At 36.5% G+C, this 17500-nt stretch overlaps 1 protein-coding gene across 1 annotated transcript in view; it reads right to left on the bottom strand.

Moving 5' to 3' along the window:
• Positions 1-17500, bottom strand: part of csmd3a (CUB and Sushi multiple domains 3a) — a 382979-nt gene that overhangs the window by 343974 nt on the left and 21505 nt on the right. The window contains exon 2 of the mRNA XM_079626776.1: positions 7150-7372. Within this exon, the coding sequence (XP_079482902.1) occupies positions 7150-7372 (223 nt within the window). The remainder of the gene's footprint in view (positions 1-7149; positions 7373-17500) is intronic.

Raw genomic sequence — 17500 nt, 5'->3', positions numbered from 1 at the left:
GCCGTGTTCTGAGTGGAGAAATGACAGATTGCGATGTCAGGCGGCGCTGGGATAAGTAACGTATCAAAGGCTTCTGCTCGAATTGCTTTGATAAATGGATTTTTCCAGAACGTGTTGAAACGGAGGGTCGCCGGAGGAAAGCTAAATATTTCCCTATTTGCCGGTACAAAACAAGTAACATCCCGAGACGCCGAGATCCCGGCCCTTCCACAACATCTCTCGGTGGGAATAAATTGCTGATGCTGATACACACAAATCAATTTGAAAGAGGAAAACACTGGTGGAAGACATGATGAAGGGATGAAAACTGTTCCTGTATGCGTCTCATAGTAATCAGTTTCCCATTAGAAAATAAGATGTTTTGTGTCATAAAAGTTGATAAATTTTTTAAAATGAACTGTTTTTTACCAATATTTTCAGACCAAGAATATTGATGAGTCATCTATCTATCTATCTATCTATCTATCTATCTATCTATCTATCTATCTATCTATCTATCTATCTATCTATCTATCTATCTATCTATCTATCTGTCTGTCTGTCTGTCTGTCTGTCTGTCTGTCTGTCTGTCTGTCTGTCTGTCTATCTATCTATCTATCTATCTGTCTATCTATCTATCTATCTATCTATCTATCTATCTATCTATCTATCTATCAAACTATCTATCTATCTATCTATCTATCTATCTATCTATCTATCTATCTATCTATCTATCTATCTATCTATCTATCTATCTATCTATCTATCTATATATCAAACTATCAAACTATCTATCTATCTATCTATCTATCTATCTATCTATCTATCTATCTATCTATCTATCTATCTATCATCTATCTATCTATCTATCTATCTATCTATCTATCTATCTATCTATCTATCAAACTATCAAACTATCTATCTATGTATCTATCTATCTATCTATCTATCTATCTATCTATCTATCTATCTATCTATCTATCTATCAAACTATCTATCTATTTATCTATCTATCAAACTTTCTATCTATCTATCTATCTATCTATCTATCTATCTATCTATCTATCTATCTATCTATCTATCTATCTATCTATCTATCTATCAAACTATCTATCTATTTATCTATCTATCTATCTATCTATCTATCTATCTATCTATCTATCTATCTATCTATCTATCTATCTATCTATCTATCAAACTATCAAACTATCTATCTATCTATCTATCTATCTATCAAACTATCTATCTATCTATCTATCTATCTATCTATCTATCTATCTATCTATCTATCTATCTATCTATCTATCAAACTATCTATCAAACTATCTATCTATTTATCTATTTATCTATCTATCTATCTATCTATCTATCTATCTATCTATCTATCTATCTATCTATCTATCTATCTATCTATCTATCTATCTATCTATCTATCTATCTATCTATCTATCTATCTATCTATCTATCAAACTATCCATCCATCCATCCATCCATCCATCCATCCATCCATCCATCCATCCATCCATCCATCTATCTATCTATCAAACTATCCATCCATCCATCCATCCATCCATCCATCCATCCATCCATCCATCCATCCATCCATCTATCTATCTATCTAAAACAAGGATTTATCAAACCAAAATTGATATGACTGAAACTGATATGAATAGGTTATATGAATCTCTATTTCCTCACATTCAAATTTAAATAACAATTCTGCCTCCCGTCAGTTAAACCTGTCACCCAGCCTGTCAACTAAATAATGCAGAACTTTGGTTCGTATAGTGCATGCCGGGGATCCATGAGTGTTTTCTATAAACTCAGTTAAGTCTGGCTTGCACCGGCCCTCACAGAGAGACATAATGGGGCTAGAGCTCGCTGGGACACAATCGCTTCTCAAGGAGAAGAAGATCGTTCAAAATAACACTGACAAGCTTTTGTGGATCAACAACGACAGATGCTTCGTGAAGCGAGAGGCGTTATGACTCTTTATGGCTCTGAGTTCTGCTTCTTGCATTGGATGGTAAAGCCGGAGCATCTATTACTCGATGTTAATGAAACGCCTGCTCTTTAATCGAAGCACTTTCCCAATTCTCATAAATGTTTGAGTAATTCTGTTAAACCCAAAAACATGGCACAACACCGGCATCACATTCTTCAGAAGATTAATGCTTTAATAACTGCAAATGAACTGCCATGTCTGCAGAGGAGGAGAAAAAAAACTATTGATTTACTTACAGCAGATAATGAAGGACTTGCTCTTATTCCACAATGTGTTTTTGTGAAGATTTGCTGCATTCGATCTAAGGTCTATTAAAGAGATTATATAATGGGAAAACTTCAAGTGCTCATGACCAGATCCTTGTGGAAGATCGCCGAAAATATGTGTGAGTGGAGAGTGGAATATCTTTCAAAGTTGTAGATGAAACCGAGACTATTGGAGTGTGTTTTACAAGAAAAAGAGACTTAAAACAGGAGCACATGTCGAAAAAATAAACTTTTTTATTTTCTGACCTCATTCTTTTAAGCAAAAACTTCATAATTTTAATACATTTTTCAGCAAACAAGACTTAATATCTTAAGTTGTTTTGCTTCTCAAGTAAATGTAGGATTTTTAGATCTTTTTAATGGAAAACTTATTTTTTTCCAGCATGTGCTCCAAGATAAAATAATGTTATTAAACTTTTGCTCAAGTATTTCATTTAGGTCAGCAACTAAAGAGTTCAGAATGACACGGTGTGCAGAATCCGTTGTGTTCACGCATGCTAAAGTTATCAGTTGCAATCGTCATCAAATGAGGCTTTTGTCTTCTGCGTTTTCCTCATTCTGATTCACAGTTAGCAGATTTTAATCAGGGCCATTTAACAATTTCTCTAAAGGAGAAAACAGATAAAATGCTTCACAGCCCTTATAAGCAACACACTGAAAACATTTTGCTAAAAATAATCTCCAATTCATCACTACGGGCCCTATTGTAACGCTCTGAAACGCAAGTAACTCTGTGGGCGGATCCCGGCGCTGTCGCTATTATACCGGCGGGATAAACGACTCTTGCGCCGACGCAAATCTAAAATGTGTTGGTCTGAAGTCGCTTCATTATTCATAGCTGTGGTTTGGGCGTAACGTGAAATAAACCAATCGGAGCGTCCTCTCACATTCCCTTTAAGAGCCGGCGCGCTTGTTCCTCGGCGGATTGCTATTATAACGCCGGATTGCTATTATAACGGCGGATTGCTATTATAACGGCGGATCGCTATTATAACGGCGGATTGCTATTATAACGGCGGATCGCTATTATAACGGCGGATTGTTATTATAACGGCGGATCGCTATTATAACGGCGGATCGCTATTATAACGGCGGATCGCTATTATAACGGCGGATTGCTATTATAACGGCGGATCGCTATTATAACGGCGGATTGCTATTATAACGGCGGATCGCTATTATAACGGCGGATTGTTATTATAACGGCGGATCGCTATTATAACGGCGGATCGCTATTATAACGGCGGATTGCTATTATAACGGCGGATCGCTATTATAACGGCGGATCGCTATTATAACGGCGGATCGCTATTATAACGGCGGATCGCTATTATAACGGCGGATCGCTATTATAACGGCGGATCGCTATTATAACGGCGGATCGCTATTATAACGGCGGATTGCTATTATAACGGCGGATCGCTATTATAACGGCGGATTGCTATTATAACGGCGGATTGCTATTATAACGGCGGATCGCTATTATAACGGCGGATTGCTATTATAACGGCGGATCGCTATTATAACGGCGGATTGCTATTATAACGGCGGATCGCTATTATAACGGCGGATTGCTATTATAACGCCGGATTGCTATTATAACGGCGGATTGCTATTATAACGCCGGATCGCTATTATAACGGCGGATTGCTATTATAACGGCGGATTGCTATTATAACGGCGGATCGCTATTATAACGGCGGATCGCTATTATAACGGCGGATTGCTATTATAACGGCGGATTGCTATTATAACGCCGGATTGCTATTATAACGCCGGATCGCTATTATAACGGCGGATTGCTATTATAACGGCGGATCGCTATTATAACGGCGGATTGCTATTATAACGGCGGATTGCTATTATAACGGCGGATCGCTATTATAACGGCGGATTGCTATTATAACGGCGGATCGCTATTATAACGGCGGATCGCTATTATAACGGCGGATCGCTATTATAACGGCGGATTGCTATTATAACGGCGGATCGCTATTATAACGGCGGATCGCTATTATAACGGCGGATTGCTATTATAACGCCGGATCGCTATTATAACGGCGGATTGCTATTATAACGGCGGATCGCTATTATAACGGCGGATCGCTATTATAACGGCGGATTGCTATTATAACGCCGGATCGCTATTATAACGGCGGATTGCTATTATAACGGTGGATTGCTATTATAACGGCGGATTGCTATTATAACGGCGGATTGCTATTATAACGGCGGATCGCTATTATAACGGCGGATTGCTATTATAACGGCGGATTGCTATTATAACGGCGGATCGCTATTATAACGGCGGATTGCTATTATAACGGCGGATTGCTATTATAACGGCGGATTGCTATTATAACGGCGGGTTTGCCGGCGCACGCCAGGAGCGGTTCACAGCCGAGGAGACCGACGTTCTCGTCAGGGCCGTAAAACACAGAGAAGTGACATTGTATGAGGATGATGGAGAAACACACACATTAGCTTCGGTTAAACAGGCGTATAATAATTTGGGTAAATGTGTAATCTAGATTTATATTTCTTCACATCTTCACGGACACAACAATGATTTCCCTCGTGTGGTATTATTTTTCCTTGTAATAATGTATGATTTGCAAAAATGTCCTTGTAATAATGTATGATTTGCAAAAATGAAAACTAAATGATAATCTGTTTAGATTAGAGAATCAAAGTGTGTGTGTTGTTCACACACTACATAATGGCCAAGCACGCGCGCTTAAAATAGCATATGACTGACGCGCGGCGCCGCTGTCTTTAGACTGGTTTCTCCTGGTCAGCGGCGGAACTGTTTTCTGGAACTGCAGAATATCACCAGGGAACGTTTGCGCCGGAACACACTCCTCTTTACACTGAACCGCCCCCCCGAGCGCAAGTTCATTCCCTAATTTACCGACGTGCGTCTGTGGAGGGAAGAGTCCGCTGTGCGCGGGTGCAGAATAGGAATGATACATGCGTCCAGTACAAAGTCAGTTGCGCTGGGTGCAAGATAGGACCCTTTATGTGACTTTCTATAGAGCAATTGTAACAAAGGAGGCGGAGCTTAGAGAATGTTGCAGATAAACACTTTCCGGCATTAAAACCAATAGTGTGCCAGTTTCTGAACCGTCCGTGACACCGAAAACAAACTATCAAGGCATTCTGAGAATAAAACAAACACTTTAGCAGAAATGTATTTTTCTGACAACTCTCTGGCATTTTAGTAGAGGGAAAACTGAGGAAATGACATCACTAGCGCAATATGTCACCAATGAGGCGTATCTTTTCGATACGGAGTCTGTGAATTCCAGTTGGCATAAAATAAATACTTTCAATCATGGTAATTGCCACGAGTGAGTTTCTGCTGTAACGCGGGGGGGAACTGCTGATTTTTGTTCCTGGCTGGTGGAGAGTTTTGTTGCAATAATTGGTTTACCCTTTAATTAGAGGAGAGTTAGTGGAGGTTAATTCTGTGTGCTTTTAAGCATTTGGAAGAGTTTCGGCCCCACGTTGCGTTGGTAATCAGGTCTATAATTCACATATAAGCACTGCGTTATGACACGAGTAATGCAGCAACTCTCTGGAAACTGGATTCTAATCGGTCAAACACACACACAAAAAACACTTAAACCCAAATCAATAATTCAAGCCCAATTTTTGTACATTCAGTATATACAAAAAGAGTATATAATGGAAAAACGTGTGTGTATACACATACACACACACACACACACACACACACAGTGCCTGTCAAAAGTTTGGAAACATTAAAAATTTTCAAGTCTCTTCTGCAATTGATTTATTCAAAAATACAGTAAAATTATGAAATATTATTATAATGTAAATCATCAGTTTTCTATGTGAATATATAGTAAAATGTAATTTATTCCTGTGATCAAAGCTGAGTTTATCATCATTACTCCAGTCTTCAGTGTCACATGAAGACGAAAGAAAAAACAAAACAAACATTTATGATTATGATTATTATTATTATTGGATACCATTCAAACATTTGTGGTAAAGATATAAAATAAAAGATAAATTAATAGTTTAAGTATATGCATTAAATTGATCAAAAATGACAGTGACATGTTATTCTATATAATACATTTAAAAAACAAAGTTAATAAATGCTATTCATCAAAATTTCTAATCAACAAACAATCCTGATTTTTTAAAATCATGATTTCCACCAAAAATATGAAACTGTTTTCAACACTGATAATAATAATCATAAATGTGTCTTGAGCATCAGATCATCATATTACACAGATTTCTGGAGGATCATGTGACACTGAAGACTGGAGTAATGATGATAAATTCAGCTTTGATCACGATTTACATTATAATAATATTTCATAATTTTACTGTATTTGATTAAATCAATTAGAAGATAGAGAACAGCTATATATGTAATAGATTATGTCAATATTTAATGCCTACTTATTAATTTAAAAATCAGTTTTAAACAAAAAAAATCAGTAATTTGCGCAAAATAAATACAAGGCCCTTTGACTTCCCATCCCTGTGTGTGTTTATTGTGTGAGAATGACGAGACATTATTCTCACTTACACACGGACACATTTCTTATTGAAACAGGAAGTGTCGGCGAAACACACGAAGAGCTCGTTATTCTCCCCGTTTCCCGTTTACAGCCAATCGGCTTCAGTCGATGTCACAGCCATGAATCAACATTTGCTATTCGCTATTTCCAGTCAGCCGCAGGTGGCAAGGACATGCTCGTTTCACAGAGACAATTTGCATAAGCCCCTGAGCAGGAAATGATGTCATCAATATTTTTTTGCTCCATTTTCCAAATGTTAAATCAGTTGCACGGAGAATACTCTAAAATATACTCATTTTGATGTCATGGCCGTGCTTTAATAATGTCCAGCTCTTACCGTGTCCTGAAGTTCGCAGGATGAGGATGTCCATCATATAAAGATAAAAAGTCATATTCTTCCTCCACAGCGAAGGACTGAAAAACTATATGAATTCTGCTCCTCTCCTCGGCTATAATAACCCACGTGCAGTTCGCTCCGTTTGGGTATCCGTGAGGAAAGCCTGGACTTTCTATGGTCCCATTTTTCCCTTTTAATGTCCCACCACATGTATAAATGAAACCTGTAAAGAGAGAGAAAGAAGGAAATATTAGTCTATAACTAACGGTCATTACTCACAACAAGAGAAAAATCACAAATGCCTCACAAGATTTACAGAATATCCCATTAGAATGAACTTTCCCAGTTGCATCCAGTTTTTACAATCAAATCAATTTTTCTCTCATTCTATTTCACTTTATTCAGGGCTGTTGAACGCTTGAATCTGATTGGTTGATAAAGGTGTGCAGTTATTTTCAGGGAACCGCACTGATAAAGTAGTTCCGGCAGGTTTTGACCGCATTACAGCTCCATATCACTCCGCCAAATGATCAGTTATTTCACAGGTCTTTACAGCCGACCACAGCTAACGAACCAAAACCCACAACGACACTGACCACGCAAATAAATAAATATAGTAAACAATACGATAAAAATGACATTCCATGTTTTTGCCACAAATGTACATTTTATTATGTACAGAAAGCACATACTGTAACGAATGATCCACTGGTTGAGAACCCAAATGCAACTTTAATTACAAAACATAATAAAACAAAGGCTGGAAACTGGACCATCAACATGTAACAAAACCATACTAGACAAAGACTCAGAGCTTGAGGGCTTAAATACACAAGACTAACGACTAGACACCTGTGAACAATTAAACAATGAACCAATGACAACATGACACAGCAGACAAGGGAACACATGGCAGGATCACATGACTAGAATGGGATCACATGACAGACAAGCAGGAACAAGAAACAAAACCCAAACCGTGACACATAGGCTGCGTCCCAATTCGCATACTTATACTACACCCTAAAAGTATGTACTCTTTTTGTGAAGAAAAAGTACATACTTTTGAGTGTGTAGCAATAGAGTAGGCAAGCTTTGAGACACACTTCGTCCTCTTTAACGGACAGATCTGTCACTGTAAACTGCCCTGTCAATCATCTCGTCACAGTTAAAATCCTCCATTCAATCTAATTTAATATCCTACCGTTTCGGAGAGAAATGTAGACGCACGTTCATCTGCAGTCGCGGGACTATCGGAGACTCTCCTCGTGTGTTTGCAATTTGAATGTAATGATGCATTTAAAAGTTAATGGCTAAACGTGTCTTTACAAAAGTTCATAAGCTGCTGCAGATGCAATATAATGTGGACAACATTGAATAAATACATTTTCGTCAGGATAGATACTGATAATGAATCACTCAAACCCCTTTATCTAAACCTGTCTGCATAACGCCGGACTCGCGCGTCCTCCATGTCTGTAGTTTTTAACACTTTTCACTCGTGTTTGTAGTTCTAACCGAATCCTCGTCCAGCGCGCGATGGGTTATGGGCAATATTAGCCGTTAGCGTGCGCATCGATCTACACTTCAGATTCTGACCGGAAATAGTGGATCATCCGGGTCTCTTAGGAAAACTCATTTCAACAATGAGTTGAAATGAAACTCTCTCTCTCTCTCTCTCTCACTCTCTCTCTCTCTCTCTCTCTCTCTCTCTCTCTGTAATAACTGCATTAATAACTGCATTAATCTGCTATCAATGTCTTAAGTCTCCGTTACAAAATATAAAAATGACAAATAATTTCCCTGTATTTTGCCACAAAATTACAATTTATCATGTACAGAAAGCACTCTTTTTCTCCCGCTCATACACACACACACACACACACACATACAGACACACACACACACACACACACACACACACACACACACACACACATACAGACACACACCCGCACAGAAACGTGTTGTCAGCGTGTTATCAATAGTTTAGCATCTTGAAAACGAGGAAATTACAGCACTGTTTTTGAAGCAGATAAACTTACAGTTTCACTATCAAATATTTTCATGATTTGTTATCACAACTTTTTATCTTTTGTCAAATCAACTTCGATAACTAATGTGTGAAGATAACACACTATTTTGAGTTTCTGTTTATTAAACCATTCTTCTTCATTGTATTAACTCAAAATTAGAATTACAACGAACTCAAAATTTTAAGTTAAACCAAAAAATTGTTATACAGTGTAGAGACGCTTCTGAACAGACTCGGGTAATTCACACACGCTTAATCTCTCTCTCTCTCTCTCTGTAATAATTGCATTAATAACTGCATTAGTCTGCATATCAATGTCTCAATCCCCCGTTATTATCTCTAAAATGATGTTTTGGAATCAGCAACGGAGGCGTGGGATGAGATGCGTAAGAAATTGGTCCTACACACAAGAACGTTTTAAGGACAAAAACCTGAAAAATGTCTTGAAATACGTAATCTGACCAATGTTTTGAGGTGTGGTAACTGAAGTATAAGCGGAATAATTGACGATGCGCCACTGAATTATTGAGAAATAATGCAGACTCAAGGTATAATGGTGCTTCGCGTTGTGTCCGTCAATAATTCAACGGCACATCGTCAATCATTCCTTACTCAAAACCAAATTATGGAATTAAAAAGGTTTGCGAACTACATTATGTCAACATCTCCTGAGTTATGACAGAACAATCTCTCAGCAATACAATTAGCCTCTTGGAAGTGTTTGTATAGCTAGTTAGTATTCCTCGCTGAGCTTAACACATCACTCAACTCTCTGAAGAAGAAAAACCACTGGCGGCACCTGACATCACAATCACATTACTCAAATGTGCCAGTTTGTGCGCTGATGCCCGTAATGGTTTGACTGTGTCATGAATAACTATCACTATGCGCCGTGTTGGAGTCAGCGCCGTCAGAAGACGCTAGCGGTTTGGTTTAATGAGCGTTCCTCATGTCATCGTGGGTGAGCATCTACGCCTCGCATTACCAGGGCTTTTTATACGCCTCAACCTGAGCAAATAGACTGGTAATGACAACCAGCATTAATTGAGCTTTTCCATTTATCCCTCTCTGCTTCCCTTAAGGAGTAATTAGCTTTGCCGACTCCCTGAGATCAAGGATCTTTCCTCTCCCGTCTTTCCTCTTAAAGCAGGAGGGATGAATTCAGAAGGGACCGCATTGACTCACAGACACACATCTAGGATCCACCGGGGGGGAAACACAAAGAGAGACGCATCAAGAATGCATAAATAAAATAAAGACTATTTTTGGAGCCATTAAGAATTTTTCCATAATTTTCATGTCAATTAAGCGCATTTCCTTTAAAATTCTCATTAGTGTGATGCATCTGGGTTTCCTCCATTAGACTGTCATTACTGCGATAAAAGCTCTCGTCTGGGTTTGTCTCAACCAGATACAAATCGCAACAGGATTTAATTTATTTATTTAAACTTAGGGATGGGCAATGATTAATCACGATTAATCGCATCCAAAATAAAAGTTTGTGTTTAAATAATATATGTATGTGTACTGTCACTGTGCAAGAAAAATGTGTTATTTATATATAAAATATTTATATTTATATATAATATAAATTATGTATAAATATATACATGAAAATAGTTCTTAAATATGCATATGTGTATTTATATATATTATAAACAGTGACAGTACACATACATATATTATTTAAACACAAACTTTTATTTTGGATGCGATTAATTGCGATTAATCATTGCCCATCCCTAGTTTAAACCCTTACTTACAGAATACAAAAGAGCCAGGGGTTCAGGGACAGCCAAATATTACATTACATTTGAATTGAGAGAAAGACAATAATAATAAAAAAATATTTTTCGTTATTTTATTTTTGATGTATATGACATCATGCCTGATAACTCTTATTATTAAATCGCATTGGTCCAGAAAATATATGACTGCATACTGCATAGAGTAATATATAATTTAGGGCTGACGATTTAACACGTTAATTTGGTGCGATTAATTATGGGGAGAAATAACACATTAAAATTATTAACGCTTTAAATGCAAATTGACTGCGTGATTGGAACGCAGTTAAAATGGCAATAAATATGAGGGCAAAAAAAAGCCATTTTATGTGTTTTTGTCTAATTATATTTATATGGTCTAGTTTAGCAATAGCAATATCAAACGAGCGAGAATTATGTTTTTTTCTGAATATGAGCACGATTGCAAATGTGATGTTGCTTTTTAAGTTTTAGAAGAAAAGGTTCTATCTAGAAGCATAAAAGGTCCATTGAACATTTTAGGGATTTTGTATGGATTTAGTTTTAATTAATTAGTTATAAACATACTAGATACAATTTTCACTAGAAATTATTTAGTATTATGCACCAATTTAAGACATTTCTCCTTAAATATTCTCCTTTTTGGCATTAAGGGTTCTTTAATATTGAGTCTCAACTCAACTCAACTCAACTTTTATTTATAAAGCACTTTCAAAACCATTAAAATTGACCAAAGTGTGTCCATAAGTATTAGACAACTCCAAAATTAGAGTCGAGAACTCTATGGTTCAATATAGATATTTGTAATATCTATTCTTCTCATCTAACACAATAATGACTTTAAATTATCGTAATTTCTCAGCCAAAACTGATGTGGGATTAATTTGCGATTCATTCGATTACTTATTCGACACATCATGTAATGAATTAGATTAGAAATGTGATCCCTTGTATACAAGTAATATAACTGCAAATTAAAAATCAGATATGTTCTGATTTGTTCTGATTGTGTTGCATTGCATTTCTGCTTTCAGTGTGGACAAACTGCTTCTGCATCTGCATTTTTAACAGATAAATACTCACCTGAATGACTACAGGCATGTGCATCAGACATGGAAACATCATGAGGAGAACAGAAAGATCCCACACACTACAGTATATCTGGCACAGACATCATTATACTGCAACACTGCAGTTATGCAACAGCTGAGGAAGAATGTGTGACTCAAACATTGCAATATATTGTTCATAGAAGTGTTTTTTTTCTTCGTTTTTCCTTCATGACCCCTAACGCTCAAAATAATGAATTGGTTTGAGTTGGACAAACTTAAATTAAACGAATTAGTTACCTTTTATGAGTATTTAGCACTTTCTTTGTCTTTCAAGTTCACAGAACTGATATATTTTAAGTAAACTGAACGGTTTCATTGTTTTGAGTTTTATTAAATTATTTATTTTAATTTAGACGAACTTAAGTTGAACTGAAAAACTGGATGTCTATTTCCCAGCATGCTTTGCCGATGGCACTCGAAAGGGAGAGTAAATGCTCAAATTAAGTGTAATATAATGTTTTTTTTTGTGTGTGCAAGATTAATGTTAAGTTGGAGATTTAGTACTGATTATGTTTTCTTATGCTAATTTAGATGAATTTCTGTTAATGTTGGTTATATAGTTACCATCATGGTGACGAGTGGAGTATGCGCTTGATTTAAGAGCAAATAAAACCTTTATAATGCTGCACTCATTCAACAAGTGCTCCTGCATAACATAATATTACTAATAAGTTAGCAGATTATGTTAACAGATTAACTTGTTAAAGCTAATTAAGTTAATACTAATAAAAGTGTTCACATTAATTGTTCTTAACTTGAAATGTTTAATACAAAATAAAAATCTAGTAAAAATAAAAATCTGCTAGTTCTGCGGTTGTGATTCAAGAATGCTTTGGAATATCGATGTAAGATTGGTCTTGTTTTAAAGAAGACATTTGGCAGATTTTTGTTGAAGTGAAATAAATTAAGGAAGTTAAACAGAAAAAAAAGTTATAGAAATTTGAGTTTATGAAAATGTTTAATTATTCATATTTTATATAAAATATATATTTTCAAAACCTGGTGGACTCTAAAACTGCAAAAAAAGCGCAGTACCACACTTCTCCACTAGTGGACATCACTGCCCATATAAGGAGCGCCGCCATCTCCATATGTTGTTTGAGTCTGAACCATTATTTTTACAATTTTCATACAATTTATGAAGTAGAAATCCTATTCAGAAGTAGTGTTGGAAGTTTGGCAGATTTTGAAATGAATTCAACCTCTAAGAAACACAGAAGATCACGTATGTGCATTATAGCTCGCTGCCACATCACTAATGCTGAATCTATTATTATTTTCTTCATATTTAAAACATTTTCAGAGCTTTTTTTTCTAAAAGAATTGAACGGATGCTGTCTTTTGAACTCTTGGCATGAAAACAAACTGAGGTTTCTACCATTCTTTCATGATTTTTCATGTTCATCACTATTTCAAAATAAAGGTCTGAACACGCCTCAGGAGTATGAACATATTCTTGTTGCAAATTGATAAATTACGGCTCCTCTGTAATGCATTTTAAAAATCAGTCACAAAATATGTAAACTAGAGATTGCAAGCTTTCAAATGATATATAGTTTGTCAAGATTGGTTTAGGTTTAGTATAGGATATTACTGGTTTAAATAAATAATGGCTGTGCCAATATAAAGGGTTAATGTTTTGAGTTCTGCCAACTTATTCGGGTTTAGGCCACAGTGTGTATTGCAATTTAAAATTGTGCTAATAAAATCGTTTTTTTATTATATAGGGTGAAGTATGATCCAGACATGCAACACATGCACAAAATTCAATAGCTAATCTCGTTATGTTAAACTCTAAATTGATATTTCAAATTAGCCACACTGAAATAATTCCATCTATAGGGACAGAAGAAATTGGACAACATATTCTAACAGGAGAGAAACATAATCGATTCCAAATATACACCAATTAGAGCAAAAACATGATAATTGGCTTCTAGTTGTTTCTCACAAACAGAAGCTGTGAAATCCTCCACCATCACGTCTCTAAAGGCCCTGGCGTTAAAATCTGGATTGAATTAAGCAACAAGAAGCTGATATAAAGTGAATAGTCATCATGACTAAAGGCGATTGTTAGGAAATATGAATTGGCATGATGTGAATCTTTTTATTAAAAAGCTCCTACAATGCCAAGTATCACAAAATATCAGTATAAAATAGTATATTGATATCGGCACAATCTACATCTGCTATAGAGACTGTACAGTGAACAGTGTTGTGTCAATGAACTCCTGAAACGCCTCCATTGTAGTCTTGAGTTTCTTCCGCGTCACAATATTCCTCATTATAATAATTAATGCGCAGAATAAAGGGGCGGGGTCTGGTTGAGTTAGTCAGTAGTGTGTTAAACTGGCGGTTATGGTAATTAGGGGCGGGACATTTCCCAAACACACTCGAAGCGCTCGACCAATCACAACCCACTGCTCCAGCTGACCAATCAGAGCACAGTGTGCTTTTCAGAAGGAGGGGCTTCATAGAGACAGGAAGTAAACAGAGCGTTACTGACAGACTGGGAAGAGAGGAGCCGCAACAATGGAGAATATGAGGAAAATAATCAACATTAATGCATTAAAACATGTTCTAGTGAAGCCTGAAAACAAGACTTTGTGAAAAAGCATTTTAAATCAATCCATTTTGAAATGTTAATTAGGAAACAATTAAACAGAAAAGTCAGCACTATGTCTTCAGCATTATGCAGTTCTCATAATGAATTGGAAAATACAGAAAATCATGTTTTAAAAAGCTGAACATCAAGCAAACGTTTACAGACAGACCCGAAGTCCTGCGAGTGCACAATCTCTTTTATCACAAACCTTTTATGGCCAATTAAAAAATAAACATGAGAAAATCCCAGCGAGTACAAATCGCTTTAACAACTATGAAATGTGCTTGCAGTTCGGTTACATCACGGTACAGTGTTCATGAAGTGTTTTAGAAACCACATCAAAGATGAAATGATATGAGTTGTGCAAGTTTACATACAGTATCTATATAGATGATCTTATGATCTAAGAAAATCTTAGAGTTCAGAATCTTCAGTTGCAAATGCATCCTAATGTTATCTAACCAAAAATAATACATCAATGCAGTGTATTTTACTACAAGACTTGTAGAGCGTTATGAATAGATCAGACTCTGGTCTGAAAGAAAAGCACTAGTGTCAAAGTGGCCAGAAATAATTCATAAATGAGAACTAGATTAAAAAGTTTGTCGAGACAAACTTTAAGTTGGCTTGTGAAAGTTTGGACCAGATAGTTTGAAGAAGTTTAAAGTAGTTTAAAGTAGTTTAAAGTTTAAATTAGTTTGAAGTTTAAATTAAATTTTAAAGTAGTTTGAAGTTTAAAGTAGTTTAAAGTATAGTTTGAAGTAGGTTAAAGTTGCTAGGGTGTTTCTGGAGGGTTGCTAAGATGCTCTGGGTGGTTGCTAGGTGGTTGCTCGGGTGTTTTGGGTGGTTGCTATGGTGTTGCTAGGCGGTTGCTAGAGTATTTTGAATGGTTGCTAGGTGGTTGCTAAGGTATTTTGGGTGGTTGCTAGGCGGTTGCTAGGGTGTTATGGGTGGTTGCTATGGTGTTGCTAGGCTGTTCTAAGGTATTTTGGGTGGTTGCTAGGGTGTTATGGGTGGTTGCTATTGTGTTGCTAGGGTGTTCTATGAGAAAATAAAATACTATCCTCAACACGACCAATCCACATGATGTAAATAAAGCAATAAGTGGCAGTGAGTTAGTGATTATACTGTAATGCACTTACTAGAGTGTCAATGCTCAATGTTTAATAAATAATTGCATTTATTAATAAAAAAAGACTACCTGTAGGTGATATTGTATATATGTTCTGTATTTTTACACAAGTCTTTGTAGAAGCGTTAGATATGAACCAAAGCTACGAGGAGAATCACAACATTACAAACTTTGATTTGAGAATTGGACAAAAATATAAAACACAAATGTGAACTTTAGTGAGGGAAAGAACTACAATCCCATGATGCATTGCGAACAGCATAATCGAATTGAAAATGGTGTAGAAATATAAAACTACCCATTTAAAAAATGATATATATATATAATATATTTTAAGTTTATTGCTAAATATCCATATATAACCCACATTTCAGTGTTTTGAGAGCGTACACTAAAAAATGCTGGGTTGTTTCAACCCAATTTTGGGTCAAATATGGACAAACCCAGCCGTTGGGTTACATTTTTTAATTATGTTTTTAACCCAACGTTTGGGTTTGTCCATATTTGACCCAAAATTGGGTTGAAACAACCCAGCATTTTTTAGAGCGTTGGGAGATCGCCTCGATTACATAATCCGCAGTGCTTCATAGGAGTGGGCGGAGCTAAAGAGATCTTATGGAGTTTTGACTCTCTGATTGGTGGAATGATTCTGTACAGCATCATGGGTAATGTAGTACAAATTGTTGTTAAAGGGGCGGTTGATTATGATTTGACTTTTCTAACTGTAGTTAGTGTGTAATGTTGTGTTTGATCATAAACAACACCTGCAAAGTTACAACGCTCAAAGTTCAGAGCAAAGGGAGATATTTGCTTTTAAAGAAATCTCTTTTTAAGAACTACAACAAACGGCTGGTAGGAACTACACGACATTCCTCCCGTTAGTGACATCACCAACCCTAGAATTTACATAAACCCCGCCCCCAGAACACGATTTATAGATTATCGAGACAGAATATGCTAATCAATGGCTAGAAGATAACTACACATAATCTGAATAAATTCATCAACTAACCATTCAGAAATGTCCTGTTCTTCTACATGTTGTCACTTCTTCTCGAGTCTCTCCATCATCGTCTGACTCCGGTTTGAACATAAAAGGCTAAAAGTTTTTGAAATGTTCCATGTACCATGTGTGTGTGTGTGTGTGTGTGAGGTAAAAGGACACAAGCACTTGTAGCTCCGCCCCCAGTGCCGGGAGCAGCAGCTCATTTGCATTTAAAGAGACAGACACAAAACGGTGTGTTTTTGCTCACCCTCAAAAAGTGACAATTTTAACATGATATATAAAAATATCTGTGGGGTATTTTGAGCTAAAACTTCACACACACACTCTGGGGACATCAGAGACTTATTTTACATCTTTTCAAAAGGGCATTATACCCCCCTTTAAACGATTATTTTAAAACTCACAGTAGGGCTAGGGTTGCCAACCGTTCCGTATAATACGGAATCGTCCCGTATTTGACACATAAAAGTCTTGTTCCGTATTGAACCGATACGGAACGCACTTTGTTCCGTATTTTTGAGAATCAATTCAGTGCAAATCCGTGACAGACACACACATAGCTTCTAATATATGTCAGACTATGAACGAAGACATTTGTAGGCTATGATAAGAAAAAAAACAGACGGTGCGTGCGGTAGATACTAATTTCTCCCCGTTTGTCTATGATCAGCGTCGCGTTTTTAACATCTTGGAAC

The sequence above is a fragment of the Phoxinus phoxinus genome (genome assembly GCF_949152265.1).
Source record: "Phoxinus phoxinus genome assembly, chromosome: 10".
Taxonomy (NCBI): Eukaryota; Metazoa; Chordata; class Actinopteri; order Cypriniformes; family Leuciscidae; genus Phoxinus; species Phoxinus phoxinus.
Note: the sequence above shows the minus strand (reverse complement) of the source record. Positions and strands in the feature narration are given on the sequence as shown.